Source organism: Ostrea edulis, chromosome 1 (genome assembly GCF_947568905.1).
Source record: "Ostrea edulis chromosome 1, xbOstEdul1.1, whole genome shotgun sequence".
In the NCBI taxonomy this organism is placed as follows: domain Eukaryota; kingdom Metazoa; phylum Mollusca; class Bivalvia; order Ostreida; family Ostreidae; genus Ostrea; species Ostrea edulis.
This window is the reverse complement of record NC_079164.1, coordinates 88,895,707-88,922,897: the sequence shown is the minus strand read 5'-3', so window position 1 is coordinate 88,922,897 and position 27,191 is coordinate 88,895,707. Positions and strand designations below refer to the sequence as shown.

The following is a 27,191-nucleotide window of genomic DNA, read 5'->3' as shown; positions in this document are numbered from 1 at the left end:
TATTATGGTCCCACCCTACCCCTGGGGACCGCAATTTGAATCTGATTGCATATTTATATGATTGATCATGACCGTATTGTTTTTGAGAAGATTTTAAAAGATTTATCCCCCTTTAAAACTCTGAACTCCTACTATGACCCCATCCTACCCACCGGGGTCATGATTTGAACAAACTGCACTATACCTGGGGATGATTTCATATAAATGAGAGTCTACTGCAAGATTTTTTTCTATGAAAAACTTTGATCCCCTAATGTGGCCTCACCCTACACCAAAGGGCCACAATTTGAACATACTTGAATATGCACTACATCTGGGAATGCTTGCATATTAATATGATTAATCATGGCACTGTTGTGTGATTAAAGATTTATCTTATGTATCACATGAAAAACTTTGATCCCCTATTTTGGCCTCATCCTACACCTGGGGGCCATGATTTGAACAAATTTGAATCTACACTATGTCAGGAAGCATTCATATAAATTTCAACTTTTCTATCATAGTGGCTCTTATGACTCCACCCTAATTTTGCCTGTTCTTGATTACATCCCCTTTGGATGGAGCATAGTCCTTCATTTGAACAAAATTGAATTTCCTTCCAAGGATGATGTGTGACAAGTTTGATTGGAATTGGCTCAGTGGTTCTTGAAAAGATTTTTCAAAGATGCCATAAAACTTTTTACTAATTATTAAGGACGTGGCACTTCATTTGAACAAACTAGAATTCTCTTTACCCAAGGATGATTTGTGCCAAGTTTGGCTGAAATTCCGGAGAAGTAGAAAATGTTAAATGTTTACGGACAGACGCCGGACAAAAAGTTATCAGAATAGCTCACGAGCTTTCAGTTCATGTGAGCTTAAAACTTCCTCTAGATTTATTTACCAAATGGAATGAGGTATTGGAAAATCTAAGAGTTCAATTTTCGACAGGCGCCAGAAGATGCAAACGTTCCAGAAATAATAAAATTCAAAACTGTTATTTTGATGAACATAAATCCTTGTGGATAATTCACATTCTCCAGAATGTTACAAGGCTTACAAAAATCCCTCATCTACAGTCTGGTATGAAAGAATGCAAGGTACTGGAATCAAAACGTGCAGTACATATGTCGAGTTTCATCTGTCGATATGTTAAATACGTTGGAATGGCTCCGAAAAATTGACATCCATTCTTTAATAAACACCTGGGGAGACGGTGGTATAACCTCGTGTTAGTTTCAGAATTTCGTTGTCTTGTTTTGTGCAAGAGGGATCAGAGGTATATGGGATGTGGATTTCATAGAGAATTATTTAAACATCAGCGGGAGATTCGTGTAATTAGTGTCAATTCTTAAACACCTCCTCAGTAGATCAGGGCAAGGGTACATTTAAACAGTTTAGAAAACAGCTTTCAGTTTATCTGGATTTATTCATTAAATGCACGTGCAAAACACCACTAAAATTCAATGTTTAGATATCTTCATTATTATAACAGTTTTAGTTATATCTTTTTAGCTGAAAAAGCTAAATTGCTTGGTGATTACAGGAAAGTTCAACATTCATCAATGACCCTCCTACAACTAATACGAGACGTTCTTCTCTGTAATTTGTACTTTACTACCCAAGACAATAAAAAAATAATAATTAGGGAGGAACAAAATTATTCAAGACTTCTTTTATAAATGTATTAATTGCGCAACATATAATCGTCTCCATTAAGTAGTACAGACCAATTGTCTAGCTTATCTCTGTTATACATGCATTTGTTTTGTAAAGCCCCGCGATTGAAGAAATGAATTAAACCGTACCCAATGGGTATTAATTACAGGGGTTCTATGTAAATACACTTCTAGAACAAAATGTCACAGAAGGAAAATGGCAATAGATCGCACGACTGATGAGTGTAAATATCCGATGAAAGTTTCAACAGACTAAGACAGCAGAGAAAAAGTGACTAGATCAGATTAATGCGACTTCAGATCAAAGTTTGGCTTTCACTGCAGAGATTAGGCATGTTTAAATTAAATCCCCCCTGTCATGGTCTTTGTGTATTGGATATCTTATCAAGCTGAATAAGACAAAAGGACCGCTGATTGCTTAGAGACCCAGTCAAGCAGAATACTGCAAATCACTGCGCCACACGAATTCACGCAGGACCTTGGAAACAGTCATTCCACTAATACACCAACATGGACAGAGCAACTAGTAAGATGTCTATCCGGACGACGGTGTCCACTACCAGCCGTCTCTCCCAAGCGACGTCGTACCGTGGGGAGGTTACCCATCTTAAAAACTGTTATATTCATCACGACGAAGACTTGATTTTGATGTGCAAGAGCTGCATTAAACCTATATGCCTCGTTTGTTCCAATAACGACCACCATCAACACGAAGTCGAGGCTCTGCCAAAGTACATCCGGCATCAGAGGAGCGTTTTACAAGCTAAGTGTCGCGTTATTAGGGACTCCCATCTTCCCAAAATCCGGGATGCTATCTCCGCCATTAACGATGCCACAACGAAACGAATTCAGGTCATCAAAGAACAGGAACATAAACTCCTTATAGCTGTAACTCAGGTGGCACAAAAACTCATGTCAAAGTGCAGACATCTTGCTAAACTACAGAAGACGAAAATAATGGAGCTGAAAGCTCATGTCACTGATCTCAGAAACTTCACAGAAGCAGTGGAAAAGAATGCTGGGGACTTCACAGATGCCGAGCTGGTTAGTATGGTTCAGAAATATAATGCTTTACTCGGCAAAACTAAAAATTTGGACAATCCGGATGAGGCCAACATGATGAAGTTCAAGAAAGGGGACTTGCAAATGGAGCTGTTGGAATCCATGTTTGGACATATAGACACAAGTGATTACGACAAGAAAATGCTCATGAAATACAGAATCGAGGAACCTGAAAACAAATTCCATGTAAAGGAAATCGGAATTTTCACGAACGGATCAGAGGCCATTACTGCCGTGGTTCCAATATCTCCAACGAACGCTTGGCTCTACAGCGACAATTCTCGCCACAGCAAGGAGGTGACTTCCAATGGACAGATGAAACAGTTGATGGAGCTCGGAGCGTACTCGCGCGACTTTTTTGTAGAGGACGATGGAAGTCATGTATATGCGTGCACGGACAAAACTGTGAGAACAGTGTCGGCCGAGAAAGTAAATATTCTTTTCAGCACCAAACCACTAATTCCATTATGCGTATGCAAATCTGCACCTGGGGAGATTTTAGTGTCGTTGGTGGATAATCTTTCGAACTCTCGTTCTCGTTCGAGCACGCGCGTCGTGCAAAGGATGACTTTATCAGGTCAAGTGAACGCCACATACCAGTATGAAGCCGATGGGAAGACGCCACTTTTCACCAAACCGTACCGAATGGCATTGTCTAGTCACAAAGACATCATCGTGGCCGATCACAGGAGCTCAAACACTGGTCGGCTGTGTGTGCTGGATTCGGAAGGGCGTGTTCGGTTCATTTACGAGGGGAGAGGCGGGATAAAGGAATTCAAACCCAACGGTGTGTGTTGCGACGGGGAAAACAACGTCATTGTGGCCGACAGCGCTAGCCACGTCATCCACATCCTTAATCAGGATGGCAACTTTCTGCGCCACTTACTGACAAAGAAGGACGGGCTCATTTACCCGTTCTCCGTTGCCATGTATAGGGACGTGCTGTGGATTGGGGGATATTATGGCCTTGTCAAAGTGTTCAAGGTCAAACATATAAAATGATATCACCTTTAGGCAAAATACATATTTCAAAGAAGAAGTTAAAAATAAATTGAGATATTTCATATACTACATCATCAATGTGTCAGTTACTCTAACAAATCTTTATGACAGTGCTACTTATTAACAAAATCCCAGTTTGTATTTCTTGTGTTGTTAAACTGTGCATGATATAATTATTAATAAATCAAGCTTCACATTTACTTTTCTTCACTTTTATTTTCAACAAGACAAAAAACAGAATAAAGGAATATTTATGATTATCTAACAAACAGAAACATTTTGTCAACAAAAGAATTTGGTCTTCTCCCATCAGACCATTTAAGCTGCACCATACCTGATATGTGGTTTCCAATCTAGGTGTACCACTATGACCTACCCCAAACATGCTGTCCTTGGGTTATATCTATATACATTATGTACATTGTTCTATATAAAAATGTATCCAATACCATACATGTCACTAAAAATAATACTGAGATTGTCGACTAAGTTAAAAATATACCTCTGAGTAACTGCTTGTTGAGTTGTAAAGTAAAAGTTTTTACCTTTATACACTGTCATGGTAATTTACAAAATGGTTTTAAAGATTGAAAGAATGTTGAATAGTTCAGGAAACACTGTTAATTCTCCCATAGACTGGAATTACTATTCCTGTAATTGTAACGAAAATGTAGAACAGAACAGAGAAACCATCATATACATGGATGTTACAAAATATGTATAATGATCCTAGTTTGTTCATCAAACAAAAAGAACGACCAACTAAAAAAAAAATATTTTTGTAAAATTATCATAAAAGATATAAGATAAATACACAGCAAATATCCACAGTAATAACAAAGACCAAAAAAAAAAAAAAAAAAAAAAAAACAATAACAAAGGGAGATAAGTTTTGTACAATGTAAATTTACTGATTGATAATCTGGAGACCCCCTATACAATATATATATATAATACATAATATCATATTTAGTCAAATGTACAGTATGTAAACATAAATTGCATATATTGGAGAGCACAAAATTCTGCACAAAATAAATGCAATATGTAACAATTCAAAAGAACAAAATATATATACATATGTACAACAGATATATCATAACAACACTATGACTGATAATTCTAAAAGTCCTGAATTAAAAATGTCTACCGGTATACATATTCACATTAATAGGATGTATAAATTAACCTCCACTGCACTCAATATCTTAAATTGAATCATTATTTGGGTCAAACAACCCAAATACATGTATCTAAATTGACTATATTTGTTAATTTGTTGAGGACCAAGTGTTGACTAGCAGTTTAAACCATGAAACAATACTTGATACATTGTATGTGGTCTTCACATTAACTTTGAACAAGGAATCTACAAAGCAATGTTATCACCTAGCAACATATTCCCAATATCTTCAAAAAACTTATCCCAAGATTCCTAAACCAAAATGGAACCCAGGTCTTCGTTTTCAATTGTAAAACTACATGATTATATCATTGAAATTGGGTACAAAATACACTAAAATGTCCTACACACAAGAGAATTTGGCAGTTCCTTTCCAGTAATCTTAACTGCTAACATTTTGATGTTAAAAACCAACTTTATGCAAATCACTATTCCTAAAAGACTGATGAATATGAAATCAGAAATGTAGCATACCAGTATATTGTGCAAATACGAAAATTTGGAATTTCCCTTTCGCTAACTTTAAACTGTAACATTTGGGGAAACCAATGGGAATCCAGATTCTTAGGCAAGTTACCATTCCTGAAAATTTGAAAGAAACTGGCTTGTCCGTATAGGTCAATGTAACTGGAAGGGAGAGAAGCTAGATATAATATCCCTTGATCTTCGACCTTTGAGGCATAAAATTACAATGTATCTTTTGAAGTGGAACAGCAATTTTTTTTAAAACCTTAAGCTAGACTTCCCTTATCATATATACAGTATAGTTAGTGGTCAGTTTTAGTGAGATTCGCTGCCATTCATCAGTTTTCCAGTGGATACTTTTTCTGGACTGTAGTGTTCTCTGCAGAATTCTTCTATTCTCTCACAGGCTACAGACACTTTGGCTTTGGGAATAGTTAAAACTATCCGAAAAAAGTTTGGAAACTGAAAGCACTGGAAAGAAAGAAAGAAATTTTGTGATGAGCACTCATGTTGGAAATTACATTTGTAACCGCAAAAAAAACCAAGATAAAACTGTAGAGTGACTTTACCTTAGCAGGAAGACAGAAAACACTCTGTTCTTTGACTAATTTCTCAGTGAAATCCACATCATCTTTAATTCCAGGGAAATGGTCTATATCTATACCAATCTGTAAGCACATTTTTGTAATCAGCCAATCCTTATAACCATGTATACAATATTTTCTTACATTTACAATTCACATAATGTATTTATTAGATTTAATCTACAATTCAAAAGTCATGAAAATTTTGTTGACAATTTTAAAGATAAAGGTGGTTCAAAATCTTTAGCATGATATGTTTTAGAAACATATATACCCTCCCCCTTGAAGCCATTCGAGCCATTTCATTAAAATCAGCATTAGGGAGGAAAAAAGCCACAAAATGGTTATCATATCTATTTATTTTGCTGCTTGAACACTCTAATACATTGATGACAAGGTGCTACAGTTATAGTAATCTCAGCTTATATAAATAACTGGATCCCAATTTCAGATGCATTTTTGTAATCTTGCTTTGTTTTGGTATAATAAACCCTGGAATAATTGTTTAGGAGATATGAAGATCAATTCACCCAAGAAAAATCATATTCCCCTTGGGCATTATGATCTTTCTTGGGTGAATAGATCTTCATATCTTCCCGACTTTCATGCAATAAATGTATAATGTTCAGTTTGACTCTTGACCTTAAAAATCAATATAGGATATCTACTCTTCAGGGGCAACAACTGTACCAAGTTTGGTAACTGTCAATCAAAAGGTTCTTTAGGTATTGAGTGGACGAACCTTGGTCTACAGACCCACCAAGAGACTGACCAACATATGCAAAACAATATGCCCTCTCTTTTTCAAAGTGGCATAAACTAAACTTCAATCGTAATGCATGGAAAATTTCTTGTCCATTACAGGATATTTTCTACAGTTTAATAGTTTGTGACAGTCATAAACATTTCATAAAATCTTTGGTACAAAAATCAAGAAACACCCCTTAATAAATACATGACTGCACTAAACTGTGGTTTCATTAGAATTTGTGGGTGCCAATTTTCATGGATTGAACAAAATCTACTGTTTTGAGGATATGTAAATTCATGGGCAGAGATTATCTCCAAAACATAATTTACCATCTTCCACAATCAGATTACCCTTGTGTATTCTACATTTATGTAAAGTAAATGACAGAGAATTCCAAATGCCCACTCTAGTCTTATCGTAAAGAAACTATTTCAAATAGAATTTATCAAAAACATTTATTCAAAGTTCACTTTAATTTAAATTGATGATAAGAAAATATTTAGTGAAAAATAAAATGATGTGGGTGCACCAAGGCCCCAACCTGCTAGAATTGTTGAAGGAGAATAGAATTAATCCCTTATTTGTACAGGCATGTTGCACGAATATACTTAAACCTTTGACCTTGCTTGCAGTAAATTAAAGGGTCAATTCATGATTGGTATGCAGAGAAAGTTGGGCATAAGTCTTGAGAGTGATGACGAATCCCCCTTGCTGGTTGATCTTTGCACTTTAGTGGTTAATTTTATCCATACGTGCTGGGTCATTAGCACCCATGAAACAATGAAAGTTATGAAAATGCATATTATTGGCTTTGTAAACCATGAAAAACTTCAATGATATACCTGTTTTTCTAATCGTAGACATGTAACAATGATTAGATATGATTGCATTTTGACTTGCCGTAGAGTGTTTATCAGTATATATTGCCGACAGTCACATCTAGTTTTAGTTAACTTTTCTAATATTTAATATATTCATACAAATTTTTTATGGAACAAAGTATAAATATGAAATGTTCAATGCTAATCATAGTAATGGGGACAATCTGAACATTTTATCAATAATGTTTACATCAAATTATTTTCGAAATATTTACGTATATCAGAACAGGTATCTTCAATAGAAATCAAAATGGATTGGAAACACCAAACTTTGTGGATCGATTCAACAACAAAATCCACGAAAATTGGTGCTCCAAAAATACTGATAAAACCACAGCATAACCATTTAATGCTAAGCTTTCAAACTGCAACCTTTTTCTGTAATATAAGTATACCATACCATCAAATACATAGCTCCCTGGGGTTCCACAGGCTTCAGTCCAGGAATTTTGTTGAGTTTATTGTAGAAATTTCTTGCATTCTCCTCCACATATTGCAATGTCTCATCAAAGAAATGCTGGGGTGTGCCTGACAAAATATCTGGAAGAGCTGCTTGTACAATGGAATTTGGACCAAGAAGTCGTTGTGACAATCTGATCAGGCCTTGACGCACCTGTTTCCAGTAATTAAAACTCATTAGGCAAAAAAAAAAAATTACTGTGTGGTGCCTATCACATGCTTTTCAGAAATAGGGTAGGTAGGTCCGATTTTATTTGTGGATGAAGTATTAGAAAGGTCTTGTAACTGGATATATGATGATAAATGAAAAACATGCATGCTACTATGACACTGAAATATTATGTAAATATCACTCAAAACTATGATACCATCCGTCCTTTTTGACGTCTTAAATTTTCAGTGTCATCAACATTTTGGGGGTAACCAAAGGTAGATAATTTGATTACAAGAATTGGATATTGATCCTGAACTTAAACAAGAGGCCCAAGGCCACATCGCTCATCTGAGCTGCAGTTCCAAGCAATAAACAAGCTTGAACAAAACTATCATTATACAAGCACTTGGTTCAGAAAATGTTTTTTCAAAGGTAACAACTATAAATTCATTAAGTATCAAAGTTGACTACAAATCCATTAATCATCATATGCCCTTGTAGATGGGTATGGCCTTTCATATTAACAAATTTCATCTAAGGATGCTTTGTGTCAAGTTTGGTTTCCTATACATTTGCATGTAGAACTTTGATCCCCTAATAAGGCCCCATCCTAATCCTAGGGGTCATGATTTTTTTAAAACTTGAATCTCGACTTTGTAGGGAAGCTTTCATGTAAATTTCAGCTTTGCTGGCCCAGTGGTTCTTGAGAAGATTTTGAAATGGGTATTCATTTGAAAAAACTTGAATCCCATTCACTTAAGGATGATCTGTATGAAGTTTGATTAAAATTTACCTAGTGGTTCTGGAGAAGATTTTTCTATGTATCTGCATGTAAAACTTTGATCCCCTATCGTGGCCCCACCCTCCTCCCTGGGGGCCATGATCTGAACAAATTTGAATCTACTCTATATCAGGAAGCTTTCAGGTAAATCTCCACTCTTCTGGCCCTGTGGTTCTTGAGAAGAAGATTTTTAAAGATTTTTTTTTTTATATATCTGCATGTATAACTTTGATCCCCTATTGTGGCCCAAACATAACCCCTGGGGTCATGATTTAACGAACTTGAATCTCCACTATGCCATGAAGCTTTCACGCCAATTTCAGCTTTTCTGGCCCAGTGGTTCTTAAGAAGATTTTGAAATGACCCCACCCTATTTTTGCATTTTGTGATTATCTCCCCTTTGAAGGGGGCATGACCCTTCATTTGAACAAACTTGAAGTCCCTTTACCCAAGGATGTTTTTTTGCCAAGTTTGGTTGAAATTGGCCCAGTGGTTTTGGACAAGATGACGAAAATGTGAAAAGTTTATGCTGTTGATGCCAACAGACAAATTTTGATCAGAAAACCTCACATGAGCCTTCGACTTAGGTGAGCTAAAAGAATTAGGGTTGCGGATTGAACAAGCATTCTGAGAGTATTGCATGGCAATACATAGTCCCCTACCAGTTGCAAAAATCACTGTACCACAACAACATATTCAAAGTTCATTATGTAGGTTATGGTAAAAGGGAAAATTGGGGAACCAGGATAGGAATGGTTGGAAATCAACTACTATTCGAGTAGAGACTAGGCCAAGAAAAGAGACAAATTTATAATTAGGTTTAGGTCTTTAACCAAGACAATAAACTGTGACATGTAGATGATCATGAATAATTTAGCTATATTGTAGTATTGCTATGCTAGAAGTTTTAATGAGTGTAGTATTCTTAAGTCTTATCTACAGAGATAATAAACTTGGATGTAAACTAACAATTCATGATATTTTTCTACATCCAAGGGCCATAACTTAATGGAAAATCAACGGACCAAGATGAAATTCAAACTTAATCTGTAACTTGTTATGGCAAACCAATGTACCTAATATTAAATGAATATCTGCAAGCATAACCAAAAAAAGTCTGGAAAACTGATTATTCATGCTATTTTTCTAAGTCCAAGGGCCATAACTAAGTAAAACAAATCAACAGACTGAGGCGAAGTTCGAACTTGATCTGTAACTTGTTATGGCAAAGCCACATACCAAATATAAAATAAATATCTGCAAGAACAGAGAAAACAAGAGGCCCATGGGCCACATCACTCACCTGAGTCACCTTGGCCCATATCTGAAGACTTTCCATACATATTTGCATGTAAAACTTTAGTCCCTATTATGGCCCAAACTACCCTTTGCAAACTTGAATCTACACTATGTCAGAAAGCTTTCATGTAAATGTCAACTTCTTTGGCCCAATGGTTTTTGAGAAGAAGATTTTTAAAGCTTTTTCCTATATTTGTATGTAAAACTTTGACCCCCCCCCCACTTGTGGCCCCATCCTACCCCCCGGGGGCCATGATTTGAACAAACTTGAATCTGCACTATGTCAGAAAGTTTTCTTGTAAATATCAGCTTTTCTGACTCAGTGGTTATTGAGAAAAAGATTTTAACTATATATTTGTATGTAAAACTTTGATCCCCCTTGTGGCCCCATCCTACCCCCGGGGGCCATGATTTGAACAAACTTGAATCTGCACTATGTCAGAAAGTTTTCATGTAAAAATCAGCTTTTCTGGCTCAGTGGTTCTTGAGAAGAAGATTTTTCCTATATATTTGTATGTAAAACTTTGATCCCCTATTGTGGCCCCATCCAACCCCCGGAGCCCATGATTTGAACAAATTTGAATCTGCATTATGTCAGGAAGCTTTCATGTAAATCTCAGCTTTTCTGGCTTAGTGGTTCTTGAGAAGAAGATTTTCAAAGTTTTTCCCTATATATTTGTGTGTAAAACTTTGACCCCCCCTTGGGGCCCCATCTTATCCCCGGGGGCCATGATTTGAACAAACTTGAATCTGCACTATGTCAGAAAGTTTTCATGTAAAAATCAGCTTTTCTGGCTCAGTGGTTCTTGAGAAGAAGATTTTTCCTATATATTTGTATGTAAAACTTTGATCCCCTATTGTGGCCCCATCCAACCCCCGGAGCCCATGATTTGAACAAATTTGAATCTGCATTATGTCAGGAAGCTTTCATGTAAATCTCAGCTTTTCTGGCTTAGTGGTTCTTGAGAAGAAGATTTTCAAAGTTTTTCCCTATATATTTGTGTGTAAAACTTTGACCCCCCCTTGGGGCCCCATCTTATCCCCGGGGGCCATGATTTGAACAAACTTGAATCTGCAATATGTCAGAAAGCTTTCATGTAAAAATTAGCTTTTCTGGCTCAGTGGTTCTTGAGAAGAAGATTTTTAAAGTTTTTCCCTGTATATTTGTATGTAAAACTTTGATCCCCCCTTGTGGCCCCATCCTACCACCAGGGGCCATGATTTGAACAAACTTGAATCTGCAATATGGCAGGAAGCTTTCAGGTAAATTTCAGCTCTTCTGGCCCAGTGGTTCTTGAGAAGAAGATTTTTAAATGACCCCACCCTATTTTTGCATTTTTGTGATTATCTCCCCTTTGAAAGGGACATGGCCCTTCATTTGAACAAACTTGAAAGCCCTTCACCCAAGGATGCTTTTGGCCATGTTTGGTTGAAATTGGCCCAGTGGTTCTGGAGAAGAAGTCGAAAATGTGAAAAGTTTAACAGACAGATGGACAGACAGACAGACAGACGACAGACAAAAAGCGATAAGAAAAGCTCACTTGAGCTTTCAGCTCAGGTGAGCTAAAAAGTGCAGAAAACTGGACTGACGGACGGAGCGCAAACCTAAAGTCCCCTCGACTTCGTCGGTAGGGGACTAAAAATAGGGTAAGTAAAGAAACTGGGACCACATAATTATTCCCCCCCCCCCCCCCATATAATTGCCTTAGTTAACAACAAAGTACTCTGACACTTAAATCAGCTTAAAAAAATTCAGATTATTCTTACCTCTTTCAATGCATCATTACAATCATGAATTACTATCCATCCAAGTCTCCAGCCTGGGACTAGAAATCTACAAGCAATATTACTTATGACAAAGTTGTTTTCCAACTTAATTTGCTTCTATTATACATGTACAAATTTCCATAATTGCATCATACATGTATCTTAGAACCTCTAATATTACGAGTAAAACTTAGTTAATGTATGGTTTCACATCAAATTGTAATAAGTAAATACATGTAAAAGAATCATGTAATCTTTTTCCCTACTGTATGTGTACTTAAATCTTTATCATTACAAGTAAAGCTGTTGTTGGTGTGGGTGGTATGAGTGGTGTGGGTGGGGAGGGGGTTCTCTCCTTTTTGTTAGTCCGCTGTTGTTGGTGTGGGTAGTGTGGGTGGTGTGAGTGGGGTTGGGGAGGGGGTTCTCACCTTTTTGTTAGTCCGCTGTTGTTGGTGTGGGTGGTATGAGTGGTGTGGGTGGGGTTGGGGAGGGGGTTCTCTCCTTTTTGTTAGTCCGCTGTTGTTGGTGTGGGTGGTGTGGGTGGTATGGGTGGTGTGAGTGGGGTTGGGGAGGGGGTTCTCACCTTTTTGTTAGTCCGCTGTTGTTGGTGTGGGTGGTATGAGTGGTGTGGGTGGGGTTGGGGAGGGGGTTCTCTCCTTTTTGTTAGTCCGCTGTTGTTGGTGTGGGTGGTGTGAGTGGTGTGGGTGGTATGGGTGGTGTGAGTGGGGTTGGGGAGGGGGTTCTCACCTTTTTGTTAGTCCGCTGTTGTTGGTGTGGGTGGTATGAGTGGTGTGGGTGGGGTTGGGGAGGGGGTTCTCTCCTTTTTGTTAGTCCGCTGTTGTTGGTGTGGGTGGTGTGAATGGTGTGAGTGGTGTGGGTGGGGGTGGGGAGGGGGCTTTCTCCTTTTTGTTAGTCCGCTGTTGTTGGTGTGGGTGGTGTGAGTGGGGAGGGGGTTTTCTCCTTTTTGTTAGTCCGCTGTTGTTGGTGTGAATGGTGTGGGTGGTGTGAGTGGTGTAGGTGGGGGTGGGGAGGGGTTTTTCTCCTTTTTGTTAGTCCGCTGTTGTTGGTGTGGGTGGTGTGAGTGGTGTGGGTGGGGAGGGGGTTTTCTCCTTTTTGTTAGTCCGCTGTTGTTGGTGTGAATGGTGTGGGTGGTGTGAGTGGTGTAGGTGGGGGTGGGGAGGGGGTTCTCACCTTTTTGTTAGTCCGCTACACGACAGAATGGGTACATCATTTGACAGGGATCCTAAAGAGTGATACTGGTTTCCAGAAAACACCTACAATTATCATTAGTCTTGGTCAAAATAGGCCAAAATTAGCAATCCACCACAAACAATCTGCCATACGATGAGACCCTAAACAATGCCTGTTTTTGTAAATTAGCTGATTATTGCACAAGCAGCATTCTAATGCATATCTAATTGAATAATTATTGCCATTGCTATAAAATAGGCAATTTTCAATCTGTATGCATTATTTTGTGTTCATAAATTGTAGCAACTGCATCTTATCCTCCATGTAAAATTTGAAAAAATAGATATTAAATGAAATGCTTCCTTGCCAAATCTATTTCAGTTAAAAAATTGGCCTAAAAAGCAGTTTACTAAGTTTATTTCTAAGCCTGAACTACAAAGATGACACAAATTTTTCTTTCAAAACTTACGAAGTGTTCATATATTTCATCAGCAATAATGGGAACTTTGTGTGTTTTGGCCAGCTCTAGTATGGACATAAGATGGCTCCGATTGAACACTGAACCACATGGATTGGACGGGTTGTTGACTAGAATCGTTGCCGTTTTGTCGTCAATCAGAGATTCTAAATGGTCCAGATCCACCTCCCAGTTCTTCTCAGGCTACAAACAATCAAAACACCATCACATGATTCTATCAGTCCAAGGGCCATAATAAAATCAACTGACCAGGACCAAAATCAAACTTGATCTGTAACTTGTTATGGCAAAGTAAAGTACCAAATTTATGTCAAATGAATATCTGCAAGTACAACAACAAAAAAAAGTCTGGAAAACTGATAATTCAAGCTATTTTTCTAAATCCTAGGGCCATACACATGTAACTAAGTAAAAAATCAATGGACAGAGACGAAATTCGAACTTGATCTGTAACTTGTTATGGCAAACCAACATACCAAATAAATATCTGGAAGAAAAGAAAAAAAAAGTGCGGAAAACTGAACTGACAGACAGACGGGACAGAGCGCAAACCTAAAGTCTCCTTCGACTTCGTCGGTAGGGGACTAATAGAAAATCTGGTAAACTTTTGATAGTGAAAAAGTTTATATTTCCCATAGATAATCAATTAAATTGTTTATAAGAAAGAAATGTTGTCAAGGGCAATAACTCCTTTGCTAGTATTTCCTCTACTGTATGTCTATTGTACAATGTTTTTCCAACATGGGCATTTATTAGTTCACAATCGTATATATAACAAAACCGGGACATAAATTCTGAGGATATCACATAAGTTGCTGTATGTAATACTTGAAGCTCTGCCCTATTCAACAGACTGGCAGAGAGTGTCCGATCGGTAAGAAAGTGGCGGGAATGTGACGTGGGTTAGAACCAGTCATGCATATAATGGTCAGTCTGTCTATGTTCATTGGTATGTAACGCTCGCACACAACACACTCACACAGCACAAGTTAATTAATAAAACATGTAATTAAATATAAAACCAACTAACTCTGGTTACACTAATATCCACAATTAATTTAAACATATTCATAAATAAGCAGGTTTTCTTTTTTTATAAATTGCTGACATTAAACATTTCTCATTATAACTTACAAGTTTTTCATTATTCTGTTTTACTAAAGTGTGTGATTTTCTGATCTTGAACTATACTTCTGTTTTTGTATGTCTGACATCTTAGAAAGGGTGGCAACATACACATTTTCTTTGGCTATTAATAAAATTTAACTATAATGAATGGAAATCAATACAGTTTTTCCACTTTCATCCATTAATATTGATAAGTCACATGAGGGTGGAACTGCCTTACCCTGAGTTTATAGTGCTTGACTTTGATGCCATGAGACTCGGCCAGTGTTTTGTAAATGGAGAATCCTGGCTGTGGCACAAGAATGTTCTGTCCTGGGTTGGCTAGTACACAGATACAATGGTCCAGTGCCATGGAACATCCACCAGTCAAAATCACATCCTGACAACAACAAATCAGTCAATGTTAACTTCTGACAAAACAACCCATCGTCACTGGTGCTTATTGCATTAAAACATGTGAAAACACTAAATAGTAATTATCTGACATGCATATGATATGTAGTGGCTAGACTTGTTCAAAATAGCATCAAATTTATTTACATGATAACATTCTTTTCGCATAATATATGTCATAATTTTAACAGCTCTCGTGTACAAACACTTCATTTATATGCATACTGAGCTGTCACTGTTTATCAAAAACAGCCATTACAATAATCCTTGTCCTTTTATTAAAGTACTCTAGGAATAATGGATCATCAACATTAATGTTCAGATTTACAGTCAGATTATAAACTGAAGCAATAATAATAAATGATAATGAAAATGTAATATTTACTCTGGGTGAAAAAAATTTTTAGCGTCTGGCTGGGATAACTACTTTATAAATCAGAATCTGAAACAAAACCAGGTTATAATAGCATACAAACATATATATGACACAGCTATTCAGCTGTACTTATACACATAATGTCAGAAACACGAGAACAACTTCTACAGCAAACAGACAATGCCTGCTGAGGTGTAAAATTGGTTATAATCACTTAAATATCTAATTATTCTTTACCTCATACTCAGAGACCGGTGATAAATACCAAATGAGTTGGGAGGTCTGTCACTATGAAAGTGTTCATTTAAAGCAAAGAAATTATGGTTTTCTTGATGATGGTTAACTTTAGAATCCATACAAATTTAAAAAAAAAAAAAAAAAAAAAAGATACAGAAAATTTTGTGACATGTACAATCATGTTGAAAAGTTCGACATTTGCTGATCAAATTAAAAACCTAACGAAAATGTTCAATGTCAGTTCTTTCTGCAGACAATAACAATATCAATTCACTTCTGCGTCATGATATTCATTATAAAGAGTGCAGATCTGTACTTCAAATGAATTTCTACGTGAGCTGGAACGGCATTTATGAAAGACAAGTTACATAACCTCTGTACCATAGCTGAAGATAATTAAAATCAACCATCTCAGAAAAAAAAAATCCTACATTCATTATTCATCATCTGCACATAACACTATGCATGAACTAGACAATTCATTTATGTACATTTAATTCACACCATGGATGTATATAAAATTATCATGACAAATAATTAGTACGCATGTGTCATTGATTAAAATTACAACATTATTAAGGAAGAAACCGTTGCTATTTTATTTTTATTCATGTTACAATAAAAGCAGTAAATACATGTACTAGAATTATTCACCTTCGCTGTGAGTTTCCGATTTGGGGTAGATGAGTACCGTGCTACTGCCTCTCTGGACTCTTCATAACCTGTCACAAGCAAAATCAGCATGTTACGATAGATAATGTAAATCCTGGAATTTTCCATATTTACAAGCTGTTCATATGGTATGAAGATAACATTACATGCACTTTTAAATAATGATATTATTAAAGAACTGTACTAAATAAGTTTTTTGAAGGTGAATTTCAATAAATGATAAAGAATAAGCAACTGAATGAAGTTAACCAAGTTTGTGAATTAAGTCATATTAGTAGTGCTATTCAAAATGAAAATTTAAAGTACAGAGATCTACAAGCATGTTGTATGTGGGGATACTTGGCATTTAGTAATTTTAGAACATTGAAAGGCTCAAAAAGACATGTTACACAGACAAGATCTGTGAACAAGAGTACCACAAACGGTACAATATACACCCGTCGGACAGTGAAATTCAACCTAGAAGTATATTGTGCACTCTGAATTGATACAACACACATTCTGAATAGGAAAGCCTTAAAGTGGGTCATGGTACACCAATCCATCTGACATGTGAAATAATTATGTATTTCTCTGAGAGTGAGGTTGTGAAAAAATGTCGGTGCAGTATCTATCTATGGTGATATAAAGTCCAGGAAACCATCTGATCTACTTTTAGCCCTAAAGTAGGTCATGGTGCACCAATTAAGTTGAAATGTTTGAAATATGAACTGATTATGTATTTCTCTGAAAGGGAGGTTGTGACTAAATTTCAGAGCAATACCTGTGACCATATCAAAAAAATCTGGAAAACTGTTTGACCTACATTTACCCCTAAAGTACTGTAGGACGTAGTCCAAAAGTAGGTCAAGGATGGACCAATCCAGCTGAAATGCAAACTGAACTTGTATTCCTCCGAGAGGAAGCCTTTGACTAAATATCAGGGCAGTATCTGTATCCGTAATGAAAAAAGCCTGGAAAACAGTTTGACCTATTTTTAGTCCTAATATAGGTCACGGACAAATGGACCAATCCTGCTGAAATGCAAACTGAAGTTGTATTCCTCTGAAAGGAAGCTTATGTATAAATTTCAGCTGGGCAATATCTGTATCTGTAACGAAAAAAGTCCGGAAAACTGTTTGACCTACTTATAGCCCTAAAGTAGGTCAAGGATGGACCAATCCAGCTGAAATGCAAACTCACTCTTATAATTCTTGAGGGACATATTGTGACCAAATTTTAAAGTTGTACATGCATCCAATACAGAAAAAAGTCCAGAAAACATTACCCCGGACAAACGGCCAGCCGGCGCCATAACATAATACGTCCCGTCTAATGATGGGCATATAAAAACTGTTTTATAACAGAAATTTTCTTAACAAATATATGTGTTATAGCTTTGTTAATACAGAGCTATGTGCAATACTTTTTTTGTAAAGAGCTAATCAAGTCGTACCAATGGATGGGTTGTATCCATTATGCTTTTGTCCCTGGATCTTGTCCACAACACATTTGTTGATGTACTCTGGTATAGGCAGGTTGTTGAAGACTGTAGGATCTCCTGTAAAGGAATGCTTTACATATATACAAGCTCATTCTGTACATATCTGCTTTAAAGCTGTATGACCCGATGTTCATGTATTATTTTTGTACATAATTACTTTAAAGCAGATTAATTACTTTATAAAGTTATTAAGTTCCCCTTAATTACATGCTTGAAAACATCTGTATGTAAAAGAAAAACAGTGCGAATATTATTTAGAAAGTAAATATAGTGGCTACATATATAAATCATCCCATAATAGACGTCTATAAATAGACCCACGCACGTCAGGGGAATCTCAACATGATGTATTAACTCATACGCAACTGTCTAGTTTTAAGGCTGAAAGAGCGTAAAACAACGAATTACTAAAAGGTATTTGATATTTTTATTTCTATTAAACTTATGGTACGGTACTGTTATAACAAAATACACAGCTTTACACAGATAAGACCACCAATAATTTGAAAGTTTAAACTGGTCACGTGACTGTCACTTGAAATGGCAGAGTGACGCGGTTATTTGTAAACATCGATTTAAAATCAAATTATTTGGGTTAAAACAGGTGAAATAATTTATGATATGTCGTACAGTCTCATAACTACATACGTGCAATGATTTAATTAATAGCGTTTTTACGAGATGAAAAAAAAATATTGTAATTCGGACCATACAGCTTTAATAATTTTCCTTTTTGTACTGAGATTTTTGACCTAGTGGTATTTGTAATGCATGATAATTGTGGGTCATTAATGGTATATGTACAATGTACATGTAATGCATGATAATTGCAGGTCTGACTAATTGTATGAAACTAATGCAAATAAAGTAGGAAGAATTGTTTTAGCACACTAAACCTGATGTTCCCCCTTCCATTTGCATAGTTTCTAAATAATATTTTCAGGGATCATCTTTAAAGTGGAAAATCAAAAATTTCTGCACATAATAGTCAACTATATGTATATGTGCTTCAACCAAAGAACAGAGTTATGTAAATATGATAGGAAATTAAACTTACCAACATTTCAAATATCAAAGGCCTATGTCAAACAACAAAAATGTTATTGTCTGGACAAAAAAAAATGCCCCCCAAAATTCTAGTATTTGACCTTTACATAAAAGTTTAAGGTCAAAGGTCATCAAAAATGGCATTGCAGCACACTGTTTTATCATGGTATACCAACATACCAAATATGAAAGGCCTATGTCAAACAACAAAAACGTTATGATCCAGACAACAACAAAAATGGCCCAAAAATTCTATTATTTTACCTTTATATAAAGGTCAAGGCTCATCAAAAATGGTGCGCGACACACTGTCTTATCATACCAAATATCAAAGTCCTATGTCAAAAAGACAAAAAAGTTATGGCCCAGACAAACTTTGTATGAGAAGCGGAAGAAGAATTCACACTAAAACGATTATATGTCCCCCTTCTGGTAAGGGGAGACATAATCATTGCGACATCAAAATTGTTACACATACCAGTATAAAAAGAATACCTGGTGCTTGTGTTGATACTTGACCTTCTGTTATCCTATTCCTTACTTGTTGTAAAAAATATGCACAGTAGTATAATTTACAAGCCTAAATACATACAAAGTGCCTACAACGTACTACAAGCTCAGTAAACTATATAATACAGATCGGATCATCCATCTTAAACAATATTTTCAAAGAGTTGGTCCAACCTATTCAAGAAGTCGAAAGCATCCAATTTTTAACTGCACCTAAATGAATGTAGTTACAAATATGCATTTCTATCAAATATGTGGTGGGGGTACTCCTCCCCCTCTGAATCTGCACATTTATAGTCTATCACATATATTATGTATCCCAACTCTCATTTGAGCTGGAGCCTTTTCATACAACCCACCAATAGACAGGGCGATCATTTCCTTGTCAGGATGGGGGGTAAGCTGCATTGTATCCACGATGTTACGGATCGGATTAAATGTCTGATGGGACATCGTGGAAGCTGGAACTTCCCAGCTCATTCTCATCTTCTTGCCTTTGGATGCCATTTTTAACCTGCAATAATTAATCAATGATTATACCCAAGCTATCAACTGATTAATGTGTAATCAACGAGCATGGTTGTGTGCATCGGTGGGGTTAATTAACCAAACCAAAGTTGTTGTTTATATAACAAAATTATGGATCAGTGAAACAAGAGCCTAGTTTTCAAAGGTATGAATTTCTACTGATTTTGAGTTGTGCAAGGCAGATCAGATGTGAAAATCTAGCACCTGGTATACCATTATGTTAAAAAGAGTGGAAAATTTGCAACATAAATCAAGTAATTATTGTGCTTAGAACTGAAAAAAAAAGGAGTATTTGCAATTTTCCTGTACGAGATATCCAAAGTTTCTAGAATCATTTAAGTGCATGTACACATGACATCCCTAGCGGCACACTTTGTCATACATCCCAGTTATTTGACAAATCTGGGTTAAAGAAAGTTGCCTGAATTAATTCAAAGCTTAAAAAATGATATGCTGTGCACATTGGTTATTTTGCTTTATCTAAATGTCTTTCAAATTGAATATTAAACAACTTTCCAGCATTATTGTACAAATTTTAAAGGAGAAGCAACAATTCATCACTTACTTTCTTTTCCCACCAGGGAAGCATTGCAATTTCTTTAGTTACAAGTATACATAAAATCTCTCCACAACAAAATGTTCTTAATGTTTAGAAATTTGCATGCATTTCATAAAATGAGATTCTTAAACAGGTTAAATCTTAATGTAATTTTTGATAAATCATTGGACAATATATTGTGTTTTAAATTTTGAACTATAATCAATTTTATTTCACAACTGTTGAAACCATGCTTGATATTCTTATTAATGAATTCAAAATTCAGGTACAGTTATTTTCTCCATTGTACATACTGTTTCTGTATATTATTTGCTAAATGCCTTCAATGCGGAAAACCAGCAACCTGTATTAAAGGGACATGGACACAATTTGAGCTGAAAATTTTCCAATTTTACTTTTTGATTTTTAATGTTTAGAATGTTTAACTAAGGTATTGCTATTGATCAGCAACAATTTTAATATCAGTAGTCAAGGTACATGGGAGATACAGAGGTCACTAGTCCTTGTTAATATGTAAACAAGGCTCGTGCCATGTTTTTGTTTACATAGGTTGAATAACCTAGTAAATGTTTCGTTTAAAGCAGATTTTTCAATTTATAAGTGAATTCTTAACACAATTAAATACAGTAAAATATCTCTATCTCGAAGTCTGAGGGACCTCGAAAAAACTTAGAGATATCCGGGGGTTCGAGATATCCAAAATGGATCTTGGATATTTTTTTTGGAAGGAGGATATTTGATGCATAGTATGGGATTTGCATTATAAACAAAAACCCCGTTGCCGTTTCTTATAGTTTAATACAAGTTGATAAATTAATATTGTGGAATTTCAAAGACAAACATTTCGTTTTTTAAATATATATAAACATCCAATTGAATTCACAATGTGTTTCAAAATTAAGATGATCGTGACTATATGCTTACTTTAAGTTTACTGATGTCCAGGCTCGACTGGGATGTAGTTATTGCGTTGTAATGAAAGAACTTATCACGTAAGAAACAAAAAAGACGCATTTTAAAAAAAACCAAATTTTTAAATGTTTATTAAAGAAATGTTCGTGTTTTCTCTGTACTAGTTTTAATGATGAAGCATGTATTATTAAATACATTATCGTTATTAAGAGCATTACCTTCAAGCGTACTTCGACGATTTTGTGCGTTTATCTAACCCACATGTTAACGATAGAGCGTGTGTCTTTCAAAACACCATCCCTGGAATCGGGTGTGTTAGTTCATAATTGGCGGTGAACTTAAAGCCATAATGTTGAAAGGCGTCACTAATCACCCAAGCTGTTGAACCATTGATTGCAACCTGGGTCTACTCGGAAAAGGCGAGCGTGGATTAGCTGTCATTAATTATAATTGATGTAGCTGCGGGTGTGAATGTGTGACTTAACGACGCCAGGTATGGTAAGCAGAGCAGAAAATTTACTGCACTTCGAGATAAACCAGGTGAATTTAGGGTATGGGACCTTGAAAATACTTCGACATAAGCGGAGTATTCGAGATTACCGTGTTCGAAATATCAGAAGTTTTTTAAAATCATTTATATAGGGAAAACGGCCGGGACTGGCGGTCGACTTCGACTCAAGCGGGGTATTCGAGATAAACCATGTTCGAGATACAGATATTTTACTGTATTTTCTAGTGTTTGGCACGGGTACTACTAAACAGAGTACGTACGCTAGAGTACTTTAGAGATTTCATAATTAAATGCAATTTAATTGTTTATTTGTATGTATACCACTTATCGCAATTCACCTTTGAATTAGAACGCTTTGGCCGATATAGTATTGCGTTGTGTGACGACACAATTGAATCTGTTTGTAATACAATTGCGAAATGCAACAGAAACTCTCATTGGTCCATATGTATAAGTCCGCCCAAATTCCCTTATACGGGAGTAGTCAGCATTTGAAAACATGACGGCCAGATGCTAGATGGGAAAAAAACTTCAAAGGAAGAAAGAAAAAAAGTTGTCTTCTTGTGTTGCTGTCTCATAAATTGAATATAAAAAAATCCTAACATATTTTCCTACTATACTTGTGTCCAAACATACCTTCAAATATTTATTAAAGCCCCATACGACCCAAAAACTCGATCACAGCTTTTGATGATTTCGTTCGTAGACGTAGCCATGCTAGGTAGCCAGTCAATTCGAATCCCGGTTCATTTCCATATTGGCACAATAGCGTCTAGATGTGTACTAATACCCCACAAATATTTTAGCTAAATTGTTTAAATAATATACCACCCCAGTCCTATTAAATGATAATTATTCAAATAGCTAAACTTATGGCAGTGCGACTTTCATTAGTCATGAGCGGCCGCGCCGGCCGGTCTTCATCTAATGTCCTTATGTAGCATTTTCGTTCATCTAGAGCTTATTTTACCTTTACAAAAACTGGTACAAAAATGTTTTAATTTCTATTTTAATTATTCGTGTTGATAATAAATGAAGAGCGAATACATAACTTACAACCGATTTTATGAATAGATACCAATAGCAAGAGTTCGAATTGACCGGCTACCTAACATGGCTACGTCAACAAACGAAATCATTTGAAGCTGCGAGTTTTCGGGTGGTGTGTGGCTTTAATGAATATTTGAAGGTATGTTTGGACGCAAGTATATAGTAGGAAAATATGTTAAGATTTTTTTATATTGAGTTTATGAGACAGCAACCCAAGAATACACCGATTTCAGGCCTCAACCGTCCGCGCCTTTTTGTGACCCGTAAATCGAAGGTTTTTATAAGAGGTGGATCTTTTCAGAGAGCTATGTACAGTTCTCCAGCTACACTGAATCCGCTCGAGAAAGTGGGCGGGCTGTAATCGGCCAATGAAAACTCTTGCTGTATTACATCAAACATGTCATTCAAATTGTTCAATCGTCTCATTCAATTGTGTCGTCACACAACGCAATACTATATCGGGTAAAGCGTTCTAATTCAAAGGTGAATTGCGATAAGTAAACATGATTATAAAATAATATTGTAAAATTTATCAAAAGTATTTGTTTTTTAGCGATATTTTGACCAAAAAACAACATTCAATTTATTGAGCGATGTGACATATTACATCCGCAATTGATTTTACGTATGATTGATAGTTATTCAGAATTTTTGATCTTTGATTTTCTTCTCCCCCTGTTGTTTTGGGGGTTTCTATGCCTTTTTAAACCTCCCTTTTCAATTCATCAATCTATTTTACATTTTGTTTCTTTGTCCACTGGCCAATTATTGATTCAAACACAGTATATTCCAGATATATATTTATAAGGTTAAACTAAAGTAAGAACACCTATGAACAGCAGTTAAATTGCATCATTAAATTATGAAATTTCACCAGCGTACTCTAAAGTACTCTGTTTAGTAGGACCGGTTTGGCACATCTCATTTTGTTTTAAACAGGTGTGCTATTTTCTATTAAACAGTCTAATGTAAACAAATACATGACATGAGCCTTGTTGTCATTAATAAAGAATCTCACTTATAACTCAACAACTGATATTCAAATTTTGGTTGACCTTTAGAAATACTTTAGTGAAGCATTGTAAACAATAAAAATGGAAAATTAAAATTTAATTTTCAGCTCAAATCGTGTCCATGTTACTTTAGAGACTACCTGTCATATGTGACTTTTATTCCATCCTCTGATACACAGTCTCTTAATATTGATATCTTAATATACTATTTATATATAGAGATAAAATTATTTTTCTGTTTTCTTTCTGTGTCTATTTATTGATCAAAATTCAGATACCTGTGGTATACATTTGGCCTACCAGTATTTTAAAAAAGTTTCAAAGTTGCCGCAAAGGGACATGACTCGCGGCGAAATGTTGATTCGTGCATGGATTCGATCCGTTTCTAGAAATATTTTGATACTAAACCCGGTCTTGTCAAATCCATTCCTAACTTCTTACAGTCGGCAATACCGTAAAGAGAACAGAGTGGTTTTAATCAAACTGGTATAATCCATGCGCAAAAATATCCCGCTTCTAAACTAGGCTAGTTGATATTTCTAAATTTTCTTTCGATTCGCTCTGTAATTTATTTCAAATTATTCTTAGTTAATTAACTGTTTTAAAATGTTTGATTTGTTTGTACTAATGCTATAAAGTGGTTCGATTCTATCCGCCATAATGAGCAGTACATAACATTTCTAGAGAAACATGAAAACAAATTGCGCACGTGGTGCAACGTTAACTGTGTAAACAAGATCGAATCATGACGTAAACAACACTTTGGTCATTAAATATTTCATATCTGCGCCGTCTCTGTGTCTTATTTCAACATAAAGTATTGTAATAAACAGTAACATTTTTCTAATTATTGAAAAAATACACTCGTATCATATAAAAACAAACTTACTAGAATTTATTCTCTCGAACTCTCGCAATTACTTCTACGTCCTTGACTTCCTTAGAAAAGGTGCGTCTATCATTGAAATTTCATTGGTTGAATAGGTTGGACGATTTTATTCGGTACTCCTCGAAAGTTTCTCTACTGTTTCGCTACCCAGAGTTATCGTTCCTTACACTGGTCATTAAATATTTCATATAGATCTGCGCCGTCTCTGTGTCTTATTTCAAGATAAAGTATTGTAATAAATAGTAACATTTTTCTAATTATTGAAAAAATACACTCATATCATATAAAAAAACAAACTTACTATAATTTATTCTCTCGAAATTTCATTGGTTGGACGATTTTATTCGATATGAATGGTAACTAGTATGTATGATATTAGCTGCAGAATTGTAGCTCTCGAAAAAATTATCGGAGTCTGTCAACATAATTTTTTCGGAGAGCTACAGTTCTGCAGCTAGTATGATATGAACCGTTCCTAGCAAAAAGGACCCTTATCTTTTTCAAAAAATGTTTTGTTTTAAAAAAAAAACCGTCAAATGTGCCGTCATTTTTGCATACTTGTAAAGAAAAATGTCATGAATACCAATCACGAGTTGGTTGCTCTCTTTGACTGACTGTAATATTTTAACGACAATCAACATTGCTCCAATATATTTTGAGGGATGTTCTCTATAGTTCGTACTTTAGAGCTAATAAACTTAACGGCCCAGTTTTTGCTAGGAACGGCTCAATTATATTATATAATTACCTGTAGTGAAGGAGAATCTTCGGACGTATTGTGTCAAAATATATTCGAGAAATTTCATAAATCAATTGTGCATTAAAAAAAAAAACTTTTAAAAAATTTGAAACCACAAAAAAAATTCCAAAATCAACAGCATCGCAACATATTGCATTTCAATACTCTGCACGCGACCATTCCTCACGATAAATTAAAAGACGGTTTCTAGACATAATGGACAACTGCTTATTTAAAAATGGAACATGGAGATATTCATATTTTGGGATCAGTCATCCAAACAATTACTTTGTCAAACACAACTCTGATTCTACGCACAAATACTCTAAAGTTAATATTAAAGGGACTGACTGACGACACCCCCTCCCCCCATTTGATTTTCACGTTTAATGATCAAAATCTACTCTCTAATCCCGTGCGGAATCGGGTTAGAATAGGTCCTAAGTACCCATTGCTTGTCGTAAGAGGCGACTGAATAGGGCGGTTCTTCGGATGAGACCGCAAAAACCGAGGTCCCTTGTCACAGCAGGTGTGGCACGATAAAGATTCATCCCTGCTCAAAGGCCATAAGCACCGAGCATAGGCTTAAATTTTGCAGCCCTTCACCGGTAATGGTGACGTCTCCATATGAATGAAATATTCTTGATAGGGACGTTAAACAATATTCAATCTATCAATCTACTGTCTAAAATGTGTGTAAAAGGTTTCACAAAAATATGACAATACGTTATCACAAAGACGCATTTTAGAGAGTTTAGTATTCGTTTTGTAAACAAAGATTGCGGTATGTAACTATTGTTCAAGAAATTTTCAAAAGAAATGTATATTGATCTAAGTTTATTAATTCAGCCTTTCCATCGCCAACTTCCCATTTCATGTAGCAATATTCCATTCTCACCTGCATATGGTGTTTATGAATATCTCTCATTCGATTCGATATGCAAGAGCTTGTTCTGCGTATAATAAGTTTTTAAGTCGAGGAAGGCTACTGACAAACAAGTTTATGGCGCAGGGGTTTCATCAGTCTCGTTTAAAGTCAACATTTCGCAAATTCTATAGTCGTTATAACAATCTAGTTTGCCACTACGACATATCGTTGGGTCAAATTTAATGTTGTCTGACTTGTTTCATACCGATTGTTAGGCTGTTCTTGGCACACTAATTTTGACTACAGATAACTCTGTTTACCTGATCAAGATAAAGGGCCCACGGCGGGTGTGACCGGTCGACGGGTGATGCTTACTCCTCCTAGGCACCTGATTCCACCTCTGGTGTGTCCAGGGGTCCGTGTTTGCTCAACTCCCTATTTTGTATTGCCTATAGGAGTTATCTCTGTTTTCCCCTAAAATAGCTCTAGCAAGTTCATTGTTATCTCGGATTTCAAACATTTCGGTTGAGCATCACTGAAGAGACATTATTTGTCGAA

At 35.9% G+C, this 27,191-nt stretch overlaps 2 protein-coding genes across 2 annotated transcripts; one reads left to right on the top strand and one right to left on the bottom strand.

The window, feature by feature from the left end:
• The first annotated feature begins 2,171 nt into the window (after positions 1–2,171).
• Positions 2,172–3,725, top strand: LOC125667276 (uncharacterized). Its single transcript, XM_048900734.2, has one exon. It carries the CDS (start codon positions 2,172–2,174, stop codon positions 3,723–3,725), a length of 1,554 nt encoding a protein of 517 aa, XP_048756691.2.
• Positions 3,726–3,921: 196 nt separating this feature from the next.
• Positions 3,922–25,119, bottom strand: LOC125675857 (tyrosine aminotransferase-like). The gene is made up of 11 exons (XM_048913690.2): positions 25,027–25,119; positions 19,924–20,078; positions 17,960–18,064; positions 16,507–16,574; positions 15,067–15,225; positions 13,710–13,901; positions 13,241–13,323; positions 12,050–12,116; positions 7,990–8,202; positions 5,943–6,041; positions 3,922–5,844 (listed from the first exon to the last, which is right to left on the bottom strand). The coding sequence occupies exons 2-11, from the start codon at positions 20,069–20,071 to the stop codon at positions 5,689–5,691; spliced, it is 1,290 nt and encodes a 429-aa protein (XP_048769647.2). The 5' UTR covers positions 20,072–20,078; positions 25,027–25,119; the 3' UTR covers positions 3,922–5,688.
• Between the last annotated feature and the right edge of the window lie 2,072 nt (positions 25,120–27,191).